General features: G+C 40.7%; 1 protein-coding gene across 1 annotated transcript in view; it reads right to left on the bottom strand.

Annotated features, from left to right (window-relative positions):
- Window positions 1-24723, bottom strand: part of LOC126183633 (long-chain fatty acid transport protein 4-like) — a 297081-nt gene that overhangs the window by 24049 nt on the left and 248309 nt on the right. The window contains exons 6-7 of the mRNA XM_049925758.1: window positions 19499-19691; window positions 5348-5494 (exon numbers count right to left, since the gene is read on the bottom strand). Coding sequence (XP_049781715.1) covers window positions 5348-5494; window positions 19499-19691 — 340 coding nt within the window. The remainder of the gene's footprint in view (window positions 1-5347; window positions 5495-19498; window positions 19692-24723) is intronic.

Here is a 24723-nt window from a genome sequence, read left to right as displayed (position 1 = left end):
TATCCATTTTCCTTTTTAAATTTTCTAACCTACCTGCCCGATTAAGGGATCTGACATTCCACGCTCCGATCCGTAGAACACCAGTTTTCTTTCTCCGGATAATGACATCCTCTTGAGTAGTCCCCGCCCGGAGATCCGAATGGGGGAGGAAGGCTAGTGAGCATAATAAATTGGCCTTTTTAACATGCAGTTTCCCCAAGCATTTGATGCTGTACCTCGTCTCCTCCACATAGAAGTTTGGTGCATATGGATGTATTCTGTTGCAGTGATATCCATTGAAACCTGAGATATTTAATACTCTAGGACCTTGGTACATTGAACCAAAACTGTCTCAGATGCCGAAAACTTAATGAGAGAACTGAGCCACTTACGTATAGTTTTTGAGGAAAATTATTGAAACAACAGAAAAACTTTGCAAGAAGTTTCACCTAAGCCAAGAAAGCAGAAGGCCTCCAAAAAAGACATGAAGAAGAGTGTTTGTTTACAGTTTTGTGGCTCAATAGCAGGTTAGATTGGTTGGCTCCTGAAGACACATCAAATTGACACAGTATTTGGACCCCCAGCAAAGATCTGGGAACTAATGAAGCCTTCGAAATATGCTGTAGGCCTCAGAACATCTGGAATACACAAAATACTGTGTGGGTGTGCACAGTTTTATGTTGGTCAGACTGTCTGCACTATTGAACAGTGCAGCATGCAACATGAAAGATATTTCTGCCGACACTATCCTGAAAAATTAGTTATAGCAAAGCATGCACTGGAAAATGGATACTGAATTGCATTCAATGATACTTCTATTATTAAATAGACCAACAGCTTTAGGGATATTATAATAAATGAAGCAAAAGAGATCAAAATATTGGACAACACCCTCAATAAAGATGGTGGATTGCAACTGAGTATGGCCTGGGATCTTATGATTAGGGAATTGAAGCAGGTGAAATGATCATGCCATCTAAACATTGCTACATATAACATGTGACTGGGTACCAGTGACATCACTGAAGGTGGCATGGCATCAGCATTCCTGTGACAGTCTACCACTTGACAATGGCAGAAAGCTTGTGGGCAGGTAACCACATGATGTGGCTTGAAATCTCAGAATATTTTATTAATGGATATTGCTGCATGAGCATGCATTCATACATAATGCTCCAAGTGTTCGCCTTATCCAGAAATGGATCAAAACATTTGAGGAGGTTAGTTCAATACTGGACAAATCAAAATCCAGGCAACCAAGGTAATCAAGAATGACTGAAGCCGTGGAGAGTGTAAATCCATCAGTTCATGATGCTCCTAACCTTTCCATTTGTAAGTGTGCAAGTTTTTTAAATGTGCGCAGATCATCATTGCACCTGATTCTGCAAAAATCCTTTAAACTACATCCCTTAAACTGCGCCCTTCCAAAATCTATTTGCTGCAAGAATTAAAGCCTCATAACGCCAAGCACAGGCTGCAGTTCACTTATGATTTGACTCAATGTGCTTCACTAACAACATCCTGTTTTCTTACAAGGCTCATTTTTACCTGAAAGGTCACATTAATAAGCAAAATTGTCACTACATGAGTGCAGTGAATCCTAAACAGAAGCCTGAGAAACCCTTTCATTTCCCAAAAGTTACTGTATGGGCTCCAATGTTGGCTCGAGGAATAATTGGCCCATACTTTTTCGAGGGCAACAGCGGTCATGCAGTTACGTTATATGACTGTGTGGTGCCTGAATCGCAAAACTGTCCTGGTTATAACCAAAGAATATGGTTTCAGCATGATGGAGCCACAGCATGCTGCATCAATACTGTGACTTCCTGAAATTTTCTCTGGCAAATTGATCTCCAGGAGGGGTGGCATAAATTGACCCCCACAGACTCCAGATTTGAGCCCAATGCACTTTTTTTATGGGGATATGTCAAATGTGAAGTGTATGTCAATAATCTGACTTCTCTGGAACAGCTGAATGAAAATATCCATTGCGAAGTGGCAGCCGTTGCACTATCTATGTCCTTAGCCATCAGACAAAATTTTGGTCATTACTTGAATGAGTGCCATAGGTGCAGTGGATTGCATTTAAATGACATTGTTTTTAAAAAATAAATTCCAAAACTGTACATTTCAATAACAAATAAAGATTTTGTCAATAGACTTCAATATCTTTTTTATTCTGACACACCAAATATAAACTTTCTTTTGAGTCATCCTGTATAATGCCTGCTGTATTAATCCGAGCTGATCATATTTTGTACCCAATGGCTATCCATAACACCACATTAGGTGCCGGACCCATACGATGAGGACAAATGCTTGCTGGCTATGTTCATCGTTCTAGTAGCCACCAAACACAGATATATCTAATATGATGCTGTACATGGAAGCAGGACTCCTCTGAAAAGGTTTCATGGTGCCATTCCAGTGCTCAGTCTGGTTACTGAGTGGACCACTGTCTGTGAGCCTCTTTCTGCTATCCCATCAAGGGGAGCTGTAACAATGGTCACAACATTAATGGTCTACAGTGTTCAACCTGCCATCACAATGCAAGCAAGCCCATTACTGACCCAATGAATGTGAAGTGGCTGTACAAATTCTGCACAGTTGAGCTAACAATGTTCATCCTCTTGGGTATAAGTCATGAGGAGCCACTGAGTTTGCACGGCCTTGAGTATGGCCCTCCTGAATCTATTAATTCCACATTCAGATGAGAATTGTGAGATCCCAAAAACCAAAAGAAGCACTGTCAGCTAATGATAAATCATAGTTCTGATACCCAACAATCCTGCCACTGTCTAATTCTGACACATATCAGTTGAGATTTCTTACACTTATATGAGGCATAACAGAATATTCTCATTAACAACCAGCATTGAAATGTCATTTCTGTATATGAAACCTGATGTGTACTCTCTTCTTATATGCAGAATATAGATAGTGTTACTTGTGCCTACTTTGTGCAGTTGTGTATACAATAAATTCATGCCTTCATGATGTTGCAGTAGTGATCTGTGGTGTAGTTCATCAGTGAATTTGCCATGTATTTTGTTAATTGTAAGATAGTTCTCTACATTTTTAAGGGCTGCTTGACAATGACTCTAGAGTTGAGACCAATAACCACAATACTTGTTTGCAAATTTGTGGTTGTGAAAAGGATAGATTGCTACACACCATATGGAGGCGGCACTGAGTCGCAGACAGGCTGTGTTGTGCTGGAAGGGAAGCAGGGAAGGGGACAGGTAGGTGAAGGACAGGGACTAGCTAAGGTTGAGGCCAGGGGGTTTGTGGGAACATAGGATATATTGCACAGAGATTTCCCACTTGTGCAAATCAGAAGGCTGGTGTTAGTAGAAAGAATCGAGATGTCACAGGCTGTGAAGCAGTCATTGAAGTGAAGCATGCTGTGTTGGGCAGAATGTTCAGAAATTGAGTGATCCAGCTGTCTCTTGGCCATAATTTGTCTGGTAGTTGGTAGAGGAAGTATGTATGCGTCAGATCTTACATCTAGGTCTATGGCAGATGCAGATTGGATAGATCTTGCATCTAGGTCTACTGCAATGCAAGATTTGTCCCATACATCCTCCCACTGCCACCAACAACAGTCCGCTTACAGGCGCCTCCTATCCCATAAAAGGTAGCACTGCCTGTGAAAGTAGTCATGCAATCTGCAAACTAAGTTGCAACCACTGTGGCACTTGCTTCATGGGCATGACAACCAACAAGATGTCTGACCATATGAATGGCCAACAACAAACTGTGACCGAGAGACAGTTGGGCCATACAACTGCTGAACATGATGCCCAACACATTGTACTTCACTTCAGTGGCGGCTTCACAGCCTATACCATGTGGAATCTTCCTACCAATACCAGCTTTTTTGAAATGTACAGGTGAGAACTCTCCCTGCAATATATCCTGTGTTTCTGTAACCGAATCCCAGCCTCAACCTTTGCTAGTCCCTGTCCTTCACCTATCTGTCCCCTTCCATGCTCCCATTTCGGAACTACTCAGCCTTCTGTACCACTCATGCATCCACAAGTCTCTTCCCTCTTCTCTATTTCTTTCCTTTTGCACTTCCCTTCCCTCCCTCCTCATTCTCCTCAAACCTTCCAATTACTCCTAGCAGCTCTACCCTGCCCTCACCACATCCCTGTATGCTCCCACAAACAGCAAACCATCTTTCCCACCCTTTCCATGCTGTCTCTTCACCTTCCCCATCACCCATGATTCTTTACCAGGTGCAGTTGCTATATGCAGTTTGGCCCAGTGGCCAGAGACAATGGTCATGTGTGTGTGAGTTGTGGCTGTATGAATGTGTGTGTTTTCTACCTTACAAAAATGCCTTTTGGCTGAAAGCTTAAATATGTAGAAATCTCTTTCTTGTGTCTGTCTGCAACTCAATGTCATCTCTATACGGTGAGAGGCAATGTGTCTTTTTTTTATATATATATATATATAATACTGTTGTTATTAATTCTAGGATTTTCCTTTGTTTAAATTTTACTATTTAATATTTCTATTTTTGAGTATGTGTTGTAGCAGGCATAGCATAGCAACCATTTCTTTTTCATTTTGTGCCTATCACAACTCAGCATCTGCGCTATGTGGCGAGTAGCAACTTTCTTTCATTAAAAATACATTCTTGATACTCAAGTTCTTCTACGAACTCAGCATGACACTGTGAAATACAAAGTGAGCCACTTTTGTACTGGACTAAAAGCAGCAGAATAGCTACTTTATAGTTTAAGAGAAATTTATAACAAAAATCTCTCAAAAATATACTTAAAGCTGGTTTGATAGCCTAGCTGATTTTATTTGTGATAATGTGTAAGCCAAATTGCATTAATATAGTGTATATAAAATATGACATATCCCTCAAAGCCTCTAAACAAAAAACACTTATAGCAATGATTTGTAAAAATGTGTAAGACAAATAATGATGTAACATGGTATATAATATGTGAGGGATGGTGCATGCTACCTGAAAATTCTTAACCATGATTTATTGGACACTTATTTGACTGTGATGTTATACTGATTTGATCCATATAATGTAAATCGCTACAATCCTGCTGCTGCTGCTGCTGCTGCTGCTGCCGCTACTACTACTACTACTACTACTACTATTGTTATTATTATTGGTGTGTCTCATAGATGAATCACATACATGAACTATGTGGAGATTACGAAAGCTTATGCTTATTATGAAGCTAGAACTGCATCCATTTATTTCAAACACTGACACATCTTGTTATTTGTTGGTCTCCACTCACGGCAGTTCAGTAAAGCTTTAAATGAGGCACAAACAGTATAAGATTACCACAGAACTGGTATCTGGAGATAGTTACTGCCAACCAGCACATACCATATGAACACTTCTGGCATAATCCATTTTTATCCCTTATAACTTCATGTGTCTCTTCATCTACTTTGATTAAAGCCACTGGGAACAACTTTTCTGGAAGGATCTGAGGCAGAAAACCTACTGCTCCTATTTTGTTGTCAAGATTTACTGAAAAAAGATGAATAAGATCACAAATAACTGAATTAACTTTAGAAAAGTAAATTCAAGTAACTTAAACATTAAAAAATAAGTAAATTAAAAAAAAGCACAGTTCATGTTATATGAATGGTGTTAAAATTATTGGTAAGAATTTTTCAATGCTTTACTAAGGACATACATTAGAGGACTTAAAAATATTAGAAAAGATTGAACTCTCTTTCTGCCTGCCTACTGTGGTATATATATATATATATATATATATATATATTTAAAAAGAAAGATGATGAGACTTACCCAACAAAAGCGCTGGCAGGTCGATAGACACACAAATAAACACGAACATACACACAAAACTCTAGCTTTCGCAACCAACGGTTGCCTCGTCAGGAAAGAGGGAAGGAGAAGGAAAGACAAAAGGATTGGGTTTTAAGGGAGAGGGTAAGGAGTCATTCCAATCCCGGGAGCGGAAAGACTTACCTTAGGGGGAAAAAAGGACAGGTTTACACTCGCACACACACACATATCCATCCACACATACACAGACACAAGCAGACATTTGTAAAGGCAAAGAGTTTGAAAGATGATGAGACTTACCAAACAAAAGTGTTGGCAGGTCGATAGACACACAAACAAACACAAACATACACACAAAATTCTAGCTTTCGCAACCAACGGCTGCTTCGTCAGGAAAGAGGGAAGGAGAGGGAAAGACGAAAGGATGTGGGTTTTAAGGGAGAGGGTAAGGAGTCATTCCAATCCCGGGAGCAGAAAGACTCACCTTAGGGGGAAAAAGGACAGGTATACACTTGCACACACACGCACACACATATCCATCCGCACATACACAGACACAAGCAGACATTTGTAAAGGCAAAGAGTTTGGGCAGAGTACAGAGGCAAAGATGTTGTTGGAAGACAGGTGAGGTATGAGCGGCGGCAAATTGAAATTAGAAATTAGCGGAGATTGAGGCCTGGCGGATAACGAGAAAAGAGGATATGCTGAAGGGAAAGTTCCCATCTCCGGAGTTCTGACGGGTTGGTGTTAGTGGTAAGTATCCAGATAACCCGGACGGTGTAACACTGTGCCAAGATGTGCTGGCCGTACACCAAGGCATGTTTAGCCACAGGGTGATCCTCATTACCAACAAACACTGTCTGCCTGTGTCCATTCATGCGAATGGACAGTTTGTTGCTGGTCATTCCCACATAGAAAGCTTCACAGTGTAGGCAGGTCAGTTGGTAAATCATGTGCGTGCTTTCACATGTGGCTCTGCCTTTGATCGTGTACACCATCCGGGTTACAGGACTGGAGTAGGTGGTGGTTGGAGGGTGCATGGGACAGGTTTTACACCAGGGGCGGTTACAAGGGTAGGAGCCAGAGGGTAGGGAAGGTGGTTTGGGGATTTCATAGGGATGAACTAAGAGGTTACGAAGGTTAGGTGGACAGCGGAAAGACACTCTTGTTGGAGTTGGGAGGATTTCATGAAGGATGGATCTCATTTCAGGGCAGGATTTGAGGAAGTCGTACCCCTGCTGGAGAGCCACATTCAGAGTCTGATCCAGTCCCGGAAAGTGTCCTGTCACAAGTGGGGCACTTTTGGGGTTCTTCTGTGGGAGGTTCTGGGTTTGAGGAGATGAGGAAGTGGCTCTGGTTATTTGCATCTGTACCAGGTCGGGAGGGTAATTGCAGGATGCGAAAGCTGTTTTCAGGTTGTTGGTGTAATGGTTCAGGGATTCTGGACTGGAGCAGATTCGTTTGCCACGAAGACCTAGGCTGTAGGGAAGGGACCGTTTGATGTGGAATGGGTGGCAGCTGTCATAATGGAGGTACTGTTGCTTGTTGGTGGGTTTGATGTGGACGGACGTGTGAAGCTGGCCATTGGACAGGTGGAGGTCAACGTCAAGGAAAGTGGCATGGGATTTGGAGTAGGACCAGGTGAATCTGATGGAACCAAAGGAGTTGAGGTTGAAGAGGAAATTCTGGAGTTCTTCTTCACTGTGAGTCCAGATCATGAAAAAGTCATCAATAAATCTGTACCAAACTTTGGGTTGGCAGGCCTGGGTAACCAAGAAGGCTTCCTCTAAGCAACCCATGAATAGGTTGGCATACGAGGAGGCCATCCTGGTACCCATGGCTGCTCCCTTTAATTGTTGGTATGTCTGGCCTTTGAAAGTGAAGTAGTTGTGGGTCAGGATGAAGCTGGCTAAGGTAATGAGGAAAGAGGTTTTAGGTAGGGTGGCAGGTGATCGGCGTGAAAGGAAGTGCTCCATCACAGCGAGGCCCTGGACGTGCAGAATATTTGTGTGTAAGGAAGTGGCATCAATGGTTACAAGGATGGTTTCCAGGGGTAACAGACTGGGTAAGGATTCCAGGCGTTCGAGAAAGTGGTTGGTGTCTTTGATGAAGGATGGTAGACTGCATGTAATGGGTTGAAGGTGTTGATCTACGTAGGCAGAGATACGTTCTGTGGGGGCTTGGTAACCAGCTACAATGGGACAGCCGGGATGATTGGGTTTGTGAATTTTAGGAAGAAGGTAGAAGGTAGGGGTGCGGGGTGTCGGTGGGGTCAGGAGGTTGATGGAGTCAGGTGAAAGGTTTTGTAGGGGGCCTAAGGTTCTGAGAATTCCTTGAAGCTCCACCTGGACATCAGGAACGGGATTACCTTGGCAAACTTTGTAAGTAGTGTTGTCTGAAAGCTGAAGCAGTCCCTCAGCCACATACTCCCGACGATCAAGTACCACGGTCGTGGAACCCTTGTCCACCGGAAGAATGACGATGGATCGGTCAGCCTTCAGATCATGGATAGCCTGGGCTTCAGCAGTGGTGATGTTGGGAGTAGGATTAAGGTTTTGTAAGAAGGATTGAGAGGAAAGGCTGGAAGTCAGAAATTCCTTGAAAGTTTGGAGAGGGTGATTTTGAGGAAGAGTAGGTGGGTCCTGCTGTGACGGAGGACGGAACTGTTCCAGGCAGAGTTCAATTTGGATAGTGTCTTGGGGAGTTGGATCATTAGGAGTAGGATTAGGATCATTTTTCTTCGTGGAAAAGTGATATTTCCAGCAGAGAGTACGGGTGTAGGACAGTAAATCTTTTACAAGGGCTGTTTGGTTGAATCTGGGAGTGGGGCTGAAGGTGAGGCTTTTGGATAGGACAGAGGTTTCGGATTGGGAGAGAGGTTTGGAGGAAAGGTTAACTACTGAATTAGGGTGTTGTGGTTCCAGATTGTGTTGATTGGAGTTTTGAGGTTTTGGGGGGAGTGGAGCTGCAAGTGGGAGATTGAGTAGATGGGAGAGACTGGGTCTGTGTGCAATGAGAGGAGGTTGAGGTTTGCTGGAAAGGTTGTGAAGGGTGAGTGAGTTGCCTTTCCGGAGGTGGGAAATCAGGAGATTGGATAGTTTTTTGAGGTGGAGGGTGGCATGCTGTTCTAATTTGCGGTTGGCCTGTAGGAGGATGCTCTGAACAGCCGGTGTGGATGTGGGAGAGGAAAGACTTAGGACTTTTATTAAGGATAGGAGTTGACGGGTGTGTTCATTGGCTGAGTTGATGTGTAGGTGAAGGATTAGGTGGGTGAGGACAATGGATTGTTCAGTTTGGAACTGGTATAGGGACTGATGGAAAGAAGGGTTACAGCCAGAGATGGGAACTTTAAGTGTGAGGCCTTTGGGGGTAATGCCAAATGTCAGACAAGCTTGAGAAAATAAAATATGGGAGTGTAATCTGGCTAGGGCGAAGGCATGTTTGTGGAGGGAATGTAAATAAAACCTAATGGGGTCATTGTGGGGATGGTGTGAGGGTGACATGGTATTAGAAGGTGGAAAGTGTAACATGAGGCTGAAATGAAAATGAAAATAAAAATATAAATATATGGGGAGAGATAAAGGTGAACTGGAAAGCAACTGGAGATCTGGTGTGAAAAAAGGCGAGAAAGTGTTGGTTATAGCTGGGCTTGTTGATCCTGTGGTGAACTTGGGTTGGTAGACAACAATGTGCACAAAGGTTAGGTGGTTGTGTTGCCGCCAGAACATGTTAAAGGGTGGAGCAATTCAGGAAAATTTCGAAAAAACTGCGTGCAAATGTATTAAAAGGAGTGGTTTTGTGGTGGAAGATTGTGAAAATGAGGCTAACAATTGTCTGACGAAGAAATAATGACGTTAAAACCTGTGGGAAGCGACTAAAAAAGATCTGTGATGTGGGAAAAACGGAAATGGAAAAACAAGGCTAAAGTTATTAGAACTAGCCGAAATGGCTGTTTAATAGCTGAAAAGAAATGTTTGTGAACTGGAAACGGTGGATTTTATAGCAGCGGTAGTGTTGAAAGCGGAAAAAAAAATTTTTTTTGGTTATGATTTGGAAGTGGGTTATGTATTATTGAGTATATATAGGCGGGATAAAATTGTATGGTAGATTCGGTAATGAGGAGAAGGTGAATACAAAGTGAAACTACTTGCAAAAACAGAAAGAGAAAATAAGATGACAGGAAAGATTTCGAAATGCAACAGTGACAATAACAAACGTAATTGTTGGGTTCAAATTAATGATATAAATACAATAGAGGGAAACATTCCACGTGGGAAAAATATATCTAAAAACAAAGATGATGTGACTTACCAAACAAAAGTGCTGGCAGGTCGATAGACACACAAACAAACACAAACATATACACAAAATTCAAGCTTTCGCAACCAACGGTTGCTTCGTCAGGAAAGAGGGAAGGAGAGGGAAAGACGAAAGGATGTGGATTTTAAGGGAGAGGGTAAGGAGTCATTCCAATCCTGCGAGCGGAAAGACTTACCTTAGGGGGAAACAGGACAGGTATACACTCGCACACACATACATATCCATCCGCACATACACAGACACAAGCAGACATTTGTAAAGGCAAAGAGTTTGGGCAGAGATGTCAGTCGAGGCAGAAGTACAGAGGCAAAGATGTTGTTGGAAGACACGTGAGATATGAGCGGCAGCAAATTGAAATTAGAAATTAGCAGAGATTGAGGCCTGGCGGATAACGAGAAAAGAGGATATGCTGAAGGGCAAGTTCCCATCTCCGGAGTTCTGACAGGTTGGTGTTAGTGGGAAGTATCCAGATAACCCGGATGGTGTAACACTGTGACAAGATGTGCTGATATAACAGGATTGGATTTGTAGTGAGTTTGCCATATTAAGAAAGGATACAAAACAGACAATGACACCTAAACACTGTACTGCTTTATAATTATTTCCATTAGTTCTGTTATTTTTCTGCATCCCAAGTTTGCTAATTTCTGTTTTTCAGTTATCGTAATTCTGGTCTATATCTGTTGTTGTTGTTGTCGTTGTTGAGGTCTTCAGTCCAGAGACTGGTTGGATGCTGCTCTCCATGCTGCTCTATCCTGTGCAAGCTTCTTCATCTCCGAGTAACTACTGCAACCTACATCATTCTGAATCTGCTTAGTGTATTCATCTCTTCGTCTCTCTCTATGATTTCTACCCTCCACACTTCCCTCCAGTACTAAATTGGTGATCCCTTGATGCCTCAGAACATGTCCTACCAACAAGTCCCTTCTTCTAGTCAAGTTGTGCCACAAATTCCTGTTCTTCCCAGTTCAATTCAGTACCTCCTCATTAGTTATGTGATCTATCCATCTAATATTCAGCTTTCTTCTGTAGCACCACATTTCGAAAGCTTCTATTCTCTTCTTGTCCAAACTATTTATCATCCATGTTTCACTTCCATACATGGCTACACTCCATACAAATACTTTCAGAAACGACTTCCTGACACTTAAATCTATACTCGGTGTTAACAAATTTCTCTTCTTCAGAATTGCTTTCCTAGCCATAGCCAGTCTACATTTTATATCCTCTCTACTTTGACCATCATCAGTTATTTTGCTCCCCAAATAGCAAAACTCATCTACTACTTTAAGTGTCTCATTTCCTAATCTAATTCCTTCAGCATCATCTGATTTAATTCTACTTCATTCCATTATCCTTGTCTTCTTCTTGTTGACGTTCATATTATATCCTCCTTTAAAGACACGGTTCATTCAGTTCAATAGTTCTTCCAAGTCCTTTGCTATCTCTGACAAAATTACAAACCACTGCTTCCCTTTCATGCCCCTCTACTATTATAACTGCCATCTGGTTTCTGTACAAATTGTAAATAGCCTTTTGCTCCCTATATTTTACCCCTGCCACCTTCAGATTTTTGAAAGAGAGTATTCCAGTCAATATTGTCAAAAGATTTCTCTAAGTCTACAAATGCTAGAAACATAGGTGTGCCTTTCCTTAATCTATCTTCTAAGATAAGTTGTAGGGTCAGTATTGTCTCACATGTTCCAACATTTCTACAGAATACAAACTGATCTTCCCTGAGGTCAGCTTCTACCAATTTTTTAATTCATCTATAAAGAATTCTTGTTAGTATTTTGTATTTCACCTCTCTCATACATCTTGCTAACCAGATGGTAGAGTTTTGTCAGGACTGGCTCTCCCAAGGCTATCAGTAGTTCTAATGGAATGTTGTCTACTTGCAGGGCCTCATTTCGACTTAGGTCTTTCGGGTGCTGTCAAATTCTTCATGCAGTATCATATCTCCTATTTCATCTTCATCTACATCCTCTTCCATGTCCATAATATTGTCCTCCAGTACATTGCCCTTGTATAGACCCTCTATATACTCCCTCCACCTTTCTGATTTCCCTTCTTTGCTTAGAACTGGGTTTCCATCTGAGCTCTTGATATTCATGCAAGTGGTTCTCTTTTCTCCAAAGGTCTCTTTAATTTTCCTGTAGGCAGTATCTATCTTACCCCTAGTGATATATGCCTCTCCATCCTTGCATTTGTCCTCTAGCCATCCCTGCTTAGCCATTTTGCACTTCTTGTTGATCTCATTTTTGAGACATTTGTATTCCTTTTCGCCTGCTTCATTTACTGCATTTTTATATGTTTTCCTTTCATCATTTAAATTCAATATCTCTTTTGTTACCCATGGATTTCTACTAGCCCTCACCTTTTTACCTACTTGACCCTCTGCTGCCTTCACTATTTCATCTCTCAAAGCTACCCATTCTTCTTCTACTGTATTTCTTGGCAATCGTTCCATAATGCTATCTCTGAAACTTTCTGCAACCTCTGGTTCTTTCAGTTTATCCAGGTCCTGGCTCCTTAAATTACTACCTTTTTTGCAGTTTCTTCAGTTTTAATCTACAGTTCATAACCAATAAATTGTGGTCAGAGTCAGCTCTATCAAGGTTAACTGAACAAAAGTTTGACTTAATATTTTTACCAACCAAAAATGTAAAATAGTCTTTTCTAAGAAGGAATCAAACTGTGTCAACAGGTTGCACAAGGAGGTAGGGACCCAAAACCAACATATTTCAAAAGGTATTTCAGAACTAGTTCATAAATAATAAATTATTTTTATTCATGTTGGCCATATTTGACCAATTGAGTCATTCTACATTCAAGTTTTCTATAAGTAAGAGATTCTTTTCTTCATCTTTATGATGCTGATTGATCCTTTCTCTAGATAGACAGTTACAGTGGGGGAAATTCTCCAGAATCATTTAACCTGGTATTTTTTATTTATGCAAGCTCTGATGTTTCTTCTTTCAATTTTGAGAAGCTAATCAGTTCTTCTTTTATTTTTAATTTCAAACAGTGTTTTGTTTCACTACAGAGGTATGCTGATCCAGTGTATCAGAAAGTTAAACAGAAAAGCAAAACACATGTAACAGAAAGGTATAGTGTTTTCATGGTCCTTATGGCACTTGAAATGATAAGTGTGCAGTATATGTAATGAGTGGAGTGACTAATGATGAATTGTAAAAGAAGAGTGTAACATTAGTTTTTCAATGCAGAAAGCACAGACAGACGCAGATAAAAATTACTCAACCATTTTTTGTTTGGCCAACAGTTTAGCCATAATTAACAACATTTTCTTTTTGTTTATAGAAATGGTGTTAAAAAAAATATGCTCCATTTCTTAACATCATTCACTAGGTAGCCCCGATAATCAAGCCTGGACGGAGTGCAATGTTTCCAGAGTTACTAGCCTCTGTCACTCCATTCACAACTGAAACATTTCAAGCACTTTGTGTCCATTTTGCATTTAGAAAAAGCAGCTCCATGTAATATTTCTAATGTGATCAATTTATGCATGAATAAGTTGGTTTTGTGTTCTTCCAAATTGTCAGTTGTAAGTTACAGAAAAAATAAAAAAAATGGTACATAACTTCTTGAAATTTGTCTATGGATAAATACTACTAACTATATAGATAGTTACCTATACAGACACAATCTATTTTCAGTGCCATTACTTTATGGTTGAGAAGCCTGCCTTAAGCCACACTTCACTCTAACTAATATTGGTGATGTATTGTGCAACATATGCATTGACATCTCTTATCATGATGAGAAGATTTTTATGGGAAAGTAGATCATGTTCAGCCAAACAGGTTTCTTATGGAAGAAACATAACTATGGAAATTGTGTTTAGATTCTTGCTTTCCACTTACAGTGAAATCCAAAGCAGAAAACATAACAGTGTGATCCTGATTCTCATAGTGTTCTCATGCCTTTTGTGACTTTGCATGGCAGTGGCAAAGAGAAGGATCAAAATTAATTTTTCACAATTTACACAGTTCAGATCATTCAAATACAGATAATGTGTGTACTGGAATAAAGAAGCAAATGCTCATACTGTGAGAATGCTAGAGCAATGCTTGTGCAAATCAATGCTCTTTCTTACATTCTTACAAAATGAATAGGAAGGGGTACTGTCCAAAAACTGTTCCTTTGCATATTTACAAACATAGACAGGTCACCATAACACAATGGTACTCAGCAACTGAGCATACCTATTTCATACGGAAATCATGTGAGCTGGCATGAAAAATACAACAAATGCCATCAATAAATTATTTTGCTGACTCTATATAAGTGAATGGAGGAAGCTGCCAATTTACACACATATGCTACCATCACCGTAGTCTACCAAAGATGGGTGAATAATAAAAAAATTAGTAGATCTCCATGTCTCATCTAAAATCAAGAAGGAGGTGTACTTGCTTTGTAAAGTGAATCCACAGTATCTACAGGAGCTCCTCGACATATCTGTGAATATATTGTGCTGTCTACCTTTGGCCACTAGCATGACTGATGATATGAGTTATTTGAAATGCTGAAACTGTACCATCCCACTACTGAATAGATAATGATAAACTACTTGCTGAAAAGTGAATATCTGGAAAAATGAGGCATCATCATAAAGGCAAAGGTTACACCAAATGACATTCTCTTACTATTACATTACAAAGGCAAATGCTGAATGTGATTTTAGGTATTTGTCATGAATTCTTTTAAATGTAATAAAATTTTAAATGAAATAGAAGCAGTTAGTTTATGGTAATTAAAACATAGTGTAACAAATATTATGTGAGAAGTACTGGTTGACAGGTATTACATATCTAATGTTGAGCTGTACGTAAATTCAAACAGTGTACAGGTTAGAGGAATATCCTGATTGCTACTATTTCTCTCCATTTGTTAAATGGAATTTTGGTCAAAAGTTTGAGTGGAGTGAAAACAAGACTACTTAGAAATTATTTAACGGATTTTTGCCCAAATTTTCATAGCAAACAAAGAGTGACATTGGAGAAATGGCATATCAAATTGACCAATTTGTGGTGAAGATTTGCAAAATAAGGTTTAATTGCCTGAAAGTAATCAAGATAATTAAGAAAAAATTATTGACTTGAGGGAAAATTTTTGTCTGAATTCAGCCAAACCAAGAGTCAGAAATGGACAAATGAGGCATCAAACTGACCAGTATGAAATCTAGTTTTGAAAATATATATATATATATATATATATATATATATATATATATATATATATATATATAATAGAGGGAAACATTCCACGTGGGAAAAATATATTTAAAAATAAAGATGATGAGACTTACCGAACAAAAGCGCTGGCAGGTCGATAGACACACAAACAAACACAAACATACACACAAAATTCTAGCTTTCGCAACCAACGGTTGAACCTGTCAGAACTCCGGAGATGGGAACTTGCCCTTCAGCATATCCTCTCTTCTCGCTATCCGCCAGGCCTCAATCTCCGCTAATTTCTAATTTCAATCTGCCGCCGCTCATACCTCACCTGTCTTTCAACATCATCTTTGCCTCTGTACTTCCGTCCCGACTGACATCTCTGCCCAAACTCTTTGCCTTTACAAATGTCTGCTTGTGTCTGTGTATGTGTGGATGGATATGTGTGTGTGTGCAAGTGTATACCTGTCCTTTTTTCCCCCTAAGGTAAGTCTTTCCACTCCCGGGATTGGAATGACTCCTTACCCTCTCCCTTAAAACCCATATCCTTTTGTCTTTCCTTCTCCTTCCCTCTTTCCTGACGAGGCAACCGTTGGTTGCGAAAGCTAGAATTTTGTGTGTATGTTTGTGTTTGTTTGTGTGTCTATCGACCTGCCAGCGCTTTTGTTCGGTAAGTCCCATCACCTTTATTTTTAAATATATATATATATATATATATATTCGCTTGAAAGTAATCAGTGTAACTAAAAAACTTAACAAGTGATTTAAGAGAAAACTGTAATATTTCACACAAACAGCTGCTGCTGGCTAAATAAATGACATGTCAAAAAGTTCATTTATTCCAGGCCTAGCTATTTTGCAGACAAAAAGTTACAGTGGTGATATTTAACTCTCTGTAAAAGAAATTTTGATATAAAAACATTCTTTGGAAAAAAATGGACAGGGCAGTCATGCCCCGAGGAAGGCCATTGCAATTCGGCCAAAACGTCGGTTTCAGTTTATTATTGTTAGTTTTTAGCAATGACGCAGCATAATAGCCAGAATAATTTTTATCACTACGACGCCGGCTACGGAAGCCTACGTTCTTATAAAATGGACAAATGTTTTGTGAGTCTAAAAGTAATATAAAGTAGAGACACAACTGACATGCTTTTGAATGATGCTCAAAATCCTGTACAGCAAATTAGGTGCTGACTGAGAAATTAAAGTTAAATGTTTAATTTAGAAACATAGAATTTTAGGTGTATGAGGGGGTACCCAAAAAACACCAAAATAACATTGTCATGGGCAGAGCTTGTGTAGTACACATTTCTGACACTAGGCGTGTATAGCACAACTCACTGCCATTTCAGTGCTACCTGTGTTGTTGATCTGGCTTGTTCTGTTCATCTGCAGTGGTTGATCTTGCTAGTGCTGTTTTGTTCTTGTTTTGTTTTTATTATGGCAAGTTTAAGTGAACAACCTCCAGCTGTGAAATTTTGTTTTCCACTCAGTAAAAATGCTGCTGAACCTGTTTTAATGTTGAAAATAACTTAAGGCAGAAAAACTCAAGTGTACAAATGGTTTGCTTGATTTAAAAATGGCGACATGTTAACTGATGATATATGTTGTTCAGGATATCTGACAACAGCCCGAATCAACAAAAATATGGAAAAAATTCTAGAGCCTGTACTTACAGACTATCGACTGATTATTGATCAACTGTCAGAGATTAGAGTGTTATCTTGGAGCTCATATCAGTGAGTTTTAGTTGAAGAATTTGGAATGAAAGGGGTTGCTGCCACATTTGTTCCTGGGGCTCTGACAGACAATCAAAAGGAACTTTGAGTTGCAACATGTCGTCCTTTGAAACAACAGATTGAAACTGATTCAGATTTTCTGTCAAAGGTCATTACTGGACATGAATCATGGCACTACAGTTATGACCCAGAAACAAAGCAACAGTCAAGCCAATGGAAGATGTCATTGTCACCCTATCCAAACAAATGTTGTCAAGTCGTCAAATCAAACATCAAAACAAAGCTGATTTGCTTTTTTGGTGCCAAGGGCACAGTTCATTCAGAGTTTGTTCCCACAGGTCAGACCATCAGTCAAATCTTCTATTTGGAAATTTTAAGTAGAATGCACAACCGTGTTCACCATGAAAGACCTGATTTGTGGCAGACAGGAGACTAGTCCTTCCACCATGACAACACACCTGCACACAGCCATCTCTGTCATACAGTTTTCAGCTAAAAATGGCATGGTTCCACTGCCCCATGCACCTTACCCACCTGACCAGGCTCCATGTGACTTTTTCTTACTTCCAAACATGAAAAGGGGCATGAAAGGACACCCATTTGATAACATTGAAGAAGTCGAGGAAAAAATGAGGGAGGAGCTGTCAGACACTTCCAAAAATGACTACAAAAAATGTTTTGAACAGTGGAAGCACCGATGGGACAAATGTATTAGTAGCATTGGTGAGTTATTTTGAAGCAGATAAGGCTGTTTTGTAAAAAAATTTGAAAATACACTCCTGGAAATTGAAATAAGAACACCGTGAATTCATTGTCCCAGGAAGGGGAAACTTTATTGACACATTCCTGGGGTCAGATACATCACATGATCACACTGATAGAACCACAGGCACATAGGCACAGGCAACAGAGCATGCACAATGTCGGCACTAGTACAGTGTATATACACCTTTCGCAGCAATGCAGGCTGCTATTCTCCCATGGAGACGATCGTAGAGATGCTGGATGTAGTCCTGTGGAACGGCTTGCCATGCCATTTCCACCTGGCGCCTCAGTTGGACCAGCATTCGTGCTGGACGTGCAGACCGCGTGAGACGACGCTTCATCCAGTCCCAAACATGCTCAATGGGGGACAGATCCGGGGATCTTGCTGGCCAGGGTAGTTGACTTACACCTTCTAGAGCACGTTGGGTGGCACGGGATACATGCGGATGTGCATTGTCCTGTTGAAACAGCAAGTTCCCTTGCCGGTCTAGGAATGGTAGAACGATGGGTTCGATGACGGTTTGGATGTACCGTGCACTATTCAGTGTCCCCTCGACGATCACCAGTGGTGTACGGCCAGTGTAGGAGATCGCTCCCCACAACATGATGCCGGGTGTTGGCCCTGTGTGCCTCGGTCGTATGCAGTCCTGATTGTGGCGCTCACCTGCACGGCGCCAAACACGCATACGACCATCATTGGCACCAAGGCAGAAGCGACTCTCATCGCTGAAGACGACATGTCTCCATTCGTCCCTCCATTCACGCCTGTCGCGACACCACTGGAGGCGGGCTGCACGATGTTGGGGCGTGAGCGGAAGACGGCCTAACGGTGTGCGGGACCGTAGCCCAGCTTCATGGAGACGGTTGCGAATGGTCCTCGCCGATACCCCAGGAGCAACAGTGTCCCTAATTTGCTGGGAAGTGGCGGTGCGGTCCCCTACGGCACTGCGTAGGATCCTACGGTCTTGGCGTGCATCCGTGCGTTGCTGCGGTCCGGTCCCAGGTCGACGGGCACGTGCACCTTCCGCCGACCACTGGCGACAACATCGATGTACTGTGGAGACCTCACGCCCCACGTGTTGAGCAATTCGGCGGTACGTCCACCCGGCCTCCCGCATGCCCACTATACGCCCTCGCTCAAAGTCCGTCAACTGCACATACGGTTCACGTCCACGCTGTCGCGGCATGCTACCAGTGTTAAAGACTGCGATGGAGCTCCGTATGCCACGGCAAACTGGCTGACACTGACGGCGGCGGTGCACAAATGCTGCGCAGCTAGCGCCATTCGACGGCCAACACCGCGGTTCCTGGTGTGTCCGCTGTGCCGTGCGTGTGATCATTGCTTGTACAGCCCTCTCGCAGTGTCCGGAGCAAGTATGGTGGGTCTGACACACCGGTGTCAATGTGTTCTTTTTTCCATTTCCAGGAGTGTATATAGCTTTTAAAAAATAATTCCATATAATCTGGTGGATTATGTAGTTCATGAAGTCTCATTTTGCAATATATGCTTTTGAGCATCATTAAAGGACATGTTAACTGATCCTTTAATCTATTTTATTTCTTACTTTTAGACAAATCATTTCACAGTAGTTTATCAAAACAGAAAAATTTCTCTTGTACAAATTACTGTTGAAATCACATCTTACATCAAACCATTTTACAACCAAGAAGTATGATTTTTCATTCTTACCTAGATTTGTATTTCCTTCTGTTGCTCCATAAAGTTCTCTGATGTCCTTAATATTAAAACGATCTACAAAAGTCTTCCAAATATTTCGTCTCATGCCATTTCCAAGCATAATTCTCACCTTATGAGATTTGTCTTCTGGTTTAGGTGGCACTGATAAGAGATAACGGCACAGTTCTCCTATGTACTGGCCAATCTGCAATGGTGAACAAGAGAAAGTGTTTTTATATGACTGTTTAGAACAGGAAACACAAGTAAGGAAGTATTCTGATCCTGTTTAAAGTATCTTAAAACAAATAACAAGAAAAAACTGCATGGAAAATGACATGCTGATGATCATGTATTTCTTCATAGCTCTTGCTTAAATGAGGGACATATTTCCTCTCAATGTGATCAAAATGTCTCATGTTTGAAATAACAATAAACTAAGAGATTAGTGTTGCATTGTAACTGCTTATTTCAACATCTGCTTTCATATCCTATAGGAGATGATGATGATGATGATGATGATGATGATGATGATGACCTATTATTATTATTATTATTATCGTACAGAATTGCAGAAAATACACAGTATATTTACATAGTGATCAAATTTGATAACCATATGGCAGCACTCAGTGTCCCTGCATGCAAGTCTTTCAGATTCTTTTCAAAGTATGGACTGAGAAGTTCTCCACAATATGCCTTATTGTCTGTTCCAAAGTAAAATCAAATTGAGAAGACTATCTGTGAGACAGAATAGCTAACCAGTACTTACCTTCAGGCAGATATCATCTTCACTATATGAAGGAATCTCTTATCCTGGGGCAGTCACCTGCTCATTCTTTTTAACCCTCACTAACCCACCCCTCTCTCTTATTCATCAAAGGTACTGTTAGTTACCAAAGCTAGATAGTGTGTGTCATGATGTGGAAAACCAAAACTTGCAACCTTCTTTGTTGGGTTTCAAATTACCACTTCTCTGTGACACTGGAAACTGTGTGACACTGGAAACTTTGTGACCCAAAGACTGTCCCAAGAAGGTTTGTTTTGTGTAACTTTGGCATATAGCTGGTGGATTCTGGAAAGCGATATTTAGAATTTTTAGGGGACGCTTTCTTCTTAAGAATTTGCACCTTGCTAGGTTTTCCGCTGAAATCTGAAGATGTAATACTGGATGGAACTGGGAAACACGGAATGGAAGTTGATCTTACGATGTCAGCAGTGGTCCTCATGGCCTCACTAAGAAATGTGTATATCTTAAATTCTGTTCGCTCACATATGGGCACAAACTCAGCAGCTGGAGGCAGAAGTGAAATCTGAATATGTGCATTTGCTCACCAGCTATTTCTGGCCATCTTGTGGAGAGGGTGTACTCTTGATCCATTTTCTTGGACAAGTTCATGCAGTGTTTCTTAAGTAACAGTGTCCAATCAATGATGACACCAAGATATTTAGTAAAGTAGTTATAAGAAACTTCAATCCCATTGAATAAGGCAAAATAAGCACAGTTTTGAAATAAGCCAATGGAGAATCTGTCTCTCCACTCAGCATGGCACTTCCTGCATGCCTCTGTTATGAAGATGGAACACAGTGATCTCTGTCTTATTTTTAATTTGCCTGGAGAGTACTCTCTCAATGACTGATATCTTTGATCTGGCATATTACTGCCAGGTCAGTTGTGTATTTGATTTTCTTGGAGTTAGCAACTAGAATGTCATAGGCAAGGAACCAGAGCTGATCATGAAGGCAGGCATGAAATTACACCAACAAACCCAAGGATGAGGCATTTTCTCCATACCATATAATGAACTGGCACCAGATCCACAAAAGCTTAGCTGATTTGAGGTGTCTCTCAAATCTGGATTCTATTAATGTCTTAAGTGTTAGCATCTAAAAGCAGCAACTCCATTTTTTTCTGAAACTGCTTTGCTTCACTGTGATTATCTTACCAATGGGCTTTTGGGAGCAACTGAAAATTAGCCTCTACAGTAATTTGAGTGCCATGCTGAGTGGAGAGACAGATTCTCCATTGGCTTATTTCAAAACTGTGCTTATTTTGCCTTTCTTGACGATAAAGAAGCAGATGATTAAGTTGGGGTATGTGATAGCGTGGTCACTAGGACTCCTGTACATGTGTAAATAAAAGATACAGCAAATAGATCAAGAAAAATCATCATTTCAGTAAAACACAAAAGAAAGGAAACTCTTTGCTAATGTTCTGCAGCTAAACTACTCAAAACATATTTTGCACAATGAAAGAATAAGCTTTATGAAATTAAAAAGGTAACTTTCAGTGAAAAAAATGTTGTAGGGAGGCAGTGTGTTTGAAATTGCACAACATTGCACATCTGTCATATCAAAATCAACTGCTTTTCTAGCATTCAAAAGTGTGTTGTTCCATCTCATGCACTTTAGCACACTTGGGCCCTCCATGACATGATATAGAGGGTGATCGAGCTGTTGCTGCTCAAGCCACACACAGACTTCAATGATTGCTTTCCAGATGTCATACAGCAAGTGAGCTGGTTTCATACAACACTGCACTGGTATCATATAGGCTCAACTGAATTCACATCTGCAGGTACATTTACCAATCTATTTGGTTAATTTCTGCTTCCTGGAGGAAAATGCCCATGAGGTACGCAAGATGTGCTCGAGCAGCATTATCTTCAAAGATGAACACTTGGCTGAAATACTGACTGTAGGGTCAGTCAACAGGTCGATGATCCTTGTATAGATACCTTCAACAAGTACAAAAGGCTGACCCATCAGGCTGCTTGCCAGAGATGTGCACTGATCCATCACAACAGTTTGCCAAATAAATATGGTCGGTACTTTTTGGTGGCCAAAACAACTGCAAGGCTCTCTCTCTCAGTTGTAGAATAGTAGCACTTGGAGGGACTCTGGAAGCATCACCTTCTCAGCACCTTCCTGTATTTACACTAGAACTGCATCTGTCCCGTAACTGCTAGTGCCAGAGTGAAGTTCTGTCTTGGCATTCTCACCACGCAATGCTAGGACTGGAGAAGTAGTTAGCACTTACTTAAGGGAAAGGAAAGGTATTTCTTGCACCTTACACCCCTGCCCCCAGGTCTGCCACAGCCATAACAATCACAAGTTTTTATATTTGACAGCTTGTGATAAAACTTAAAATAAGAAATCATTTTTTATAAAGTACTGTAAATACTGTTCTGAAATTCAAGTTGTAAGAAAATTTATTATAACCAATATATCTAATACGAACAAAAGGTGCTTAGTTCTGCTCTATACATATTGGTACAAGTCAGTAGTCTTCATGACTATGACATCATGTTTTGAGCTGCTGCCAGTCACAACATTCAAACAGTTGCAATGTAGCTGCTCAGTGAACATGTGCCCAGTATTGATTAATAAAGCATTTAGTGATGAATGATGCTGAATATATTCCTGACCCATCAGGGTCACATGCAATTCCAACTTACCAAAGAGTTAGGAAAAACAAAATACAATGTGGCATGGAACATGGAAGAAACAAGACTTTGTTGAGGCACATTACAGACACATGTTCAAACACTCCTTAAATCATTTATTCCTCATTGAAACACTTAACATGAGATGTCACCAAACAACCAGGTCCTTAAGGTTGCTGGCAGTAATGGACAAACAAACACAACACAATACAACACAACACAAGACGAGTGCCTCGCCCTATGCCCGTGCCCATCACATTACACTACGTTGGTTACACATTGTTATGTTGGCACAGCTGCAAATTATAGTGTCGTCTTGTTCCAGTGACTTAAAAAAAAATTCTGGGAGGTGTTGGAACGCTGGTCTGGCAAAGTCCGGCCAATATTAAGCACTGATGAAAGTGCGAGGAATCAGAAAATCTGTGAGTGAATCTTAGTTCATCTGGATCACGATGGACTCCATTGCCATTCACCACATGCACCAAAATTTTTATTTCTTGGCTGGTGAAGAGGCACTTTTTTGGATTCAGTCAGAGGTCTGCAGTATGAACACACTTCAGTGTGGTCGTCAGGTGCCATAGATGTTCTTCAGATGTCTTCACAAAAAATGACAATGTCATCCAGATAGAAAAGACATGTCACCTATTTAAGGTGTCGAAGCAGGTTGTCCATCATACACTCTAAGATGGACATCAAGATTTATGAAGGGAATTCATTCCTGGTTAGCCTTGTCAACCTGTTTGCCAGTAGCATGTCCATAGTTGAGAAATACTTTGCTCCTCTCCAGCAATATAGGCTGTTGTCAATGTGCAGCAATGGGTATACACATTTTTTCATGATTTTGTTCTGTCACTGATAGTTAACATAGAAATGCCAAGTGCCATTCTCCTCCTTTACAATGACCACATAAGAGAACCAAGGACTCTCTGAAGGTTCAACAACGCCATCTTTAAGCAGCTTTTCCACTTCTTTCTGGATGATCTATCATCCAGGCAGCAATACACTATACAAGTGCTGGCCTATTCATGGATGATACCCAGTATTGATATCATGTCTTACCAGGGACCAATTGGTGTTTCTTTTCTCCATTCTGGATTTGAAAAAATGTGAAAATTGATGCAGAACAGCTCACACTTGCTAAAATTGTCTCTCAGTCAGGCCACATCCTTCTTGGTAGTTCAGTAGCAGCTTCCTTCTCTGCTTTGTCTGTAGTGGCGGCAGAGCAGGATTCTTTATCAATAGCGTTAAACTGCCCTTTCTGGACTGACTCAGCTGTCACTTCATGCATACCTTTGGGAATGAGTTGAGGCAGTTCATCACAATTACTGATCGGACATTCTCCTTGACATCCCACATTGCTGCCATAAAGATTTCTTTTGTGGGCCTGAATAGCTTTTTGCAGTCAATGAAACCTTCATAAGTAAACTGAGCATCTAGATTGATGACTGAATCTCACCTTGGCAGAAAGCAATATCTTCAGTGGCAATCTATGTTACATGTACTTGTTGAAATAGCTTCACCATTCTGGAGCTCTGATATTTCACAGTCTAAGATTGCTTGTGATGATTGCAAGAATTCCCATCTGAGAATCAAGTTGTGACTACTGAGCTAATAGTTATCCTGCAATACATGTTCCAGTCAGCTGGACATATTTCCTATTTGTGACTTTCGGCACAATTGTTTTTGTGTCACAAAACATAAGTCTTCTCTGGATGGTGTTGATTAGCATTCAGTTTTAAAGAAAAAAAAACTTTGAGTTGACTAGTGTCCAAATAGGTGTGGCTGTGTATGACA

This window comes from Schistocerca cancellata, chromosome 1 (genome assembly GCF_023864275.1).
Source record: "Schistocerca cancellata isolate TAMUIC-IGC-003103 chromosome 1, iqSchCanc2.1, whole genome shotgun sequence".
NCBI classification, from domain to species: domain Eukaryota; kingdom Metazoa; phylum Arthropoda; class Insecta; order Orthoptera; family Acrididae; genus Schistocerca; species Schistocerca cancellata.
Note: the sequence above shows the minus strand (reverse complement) of the source record. Positions and strands in the feature narration are given on the sequence as shown.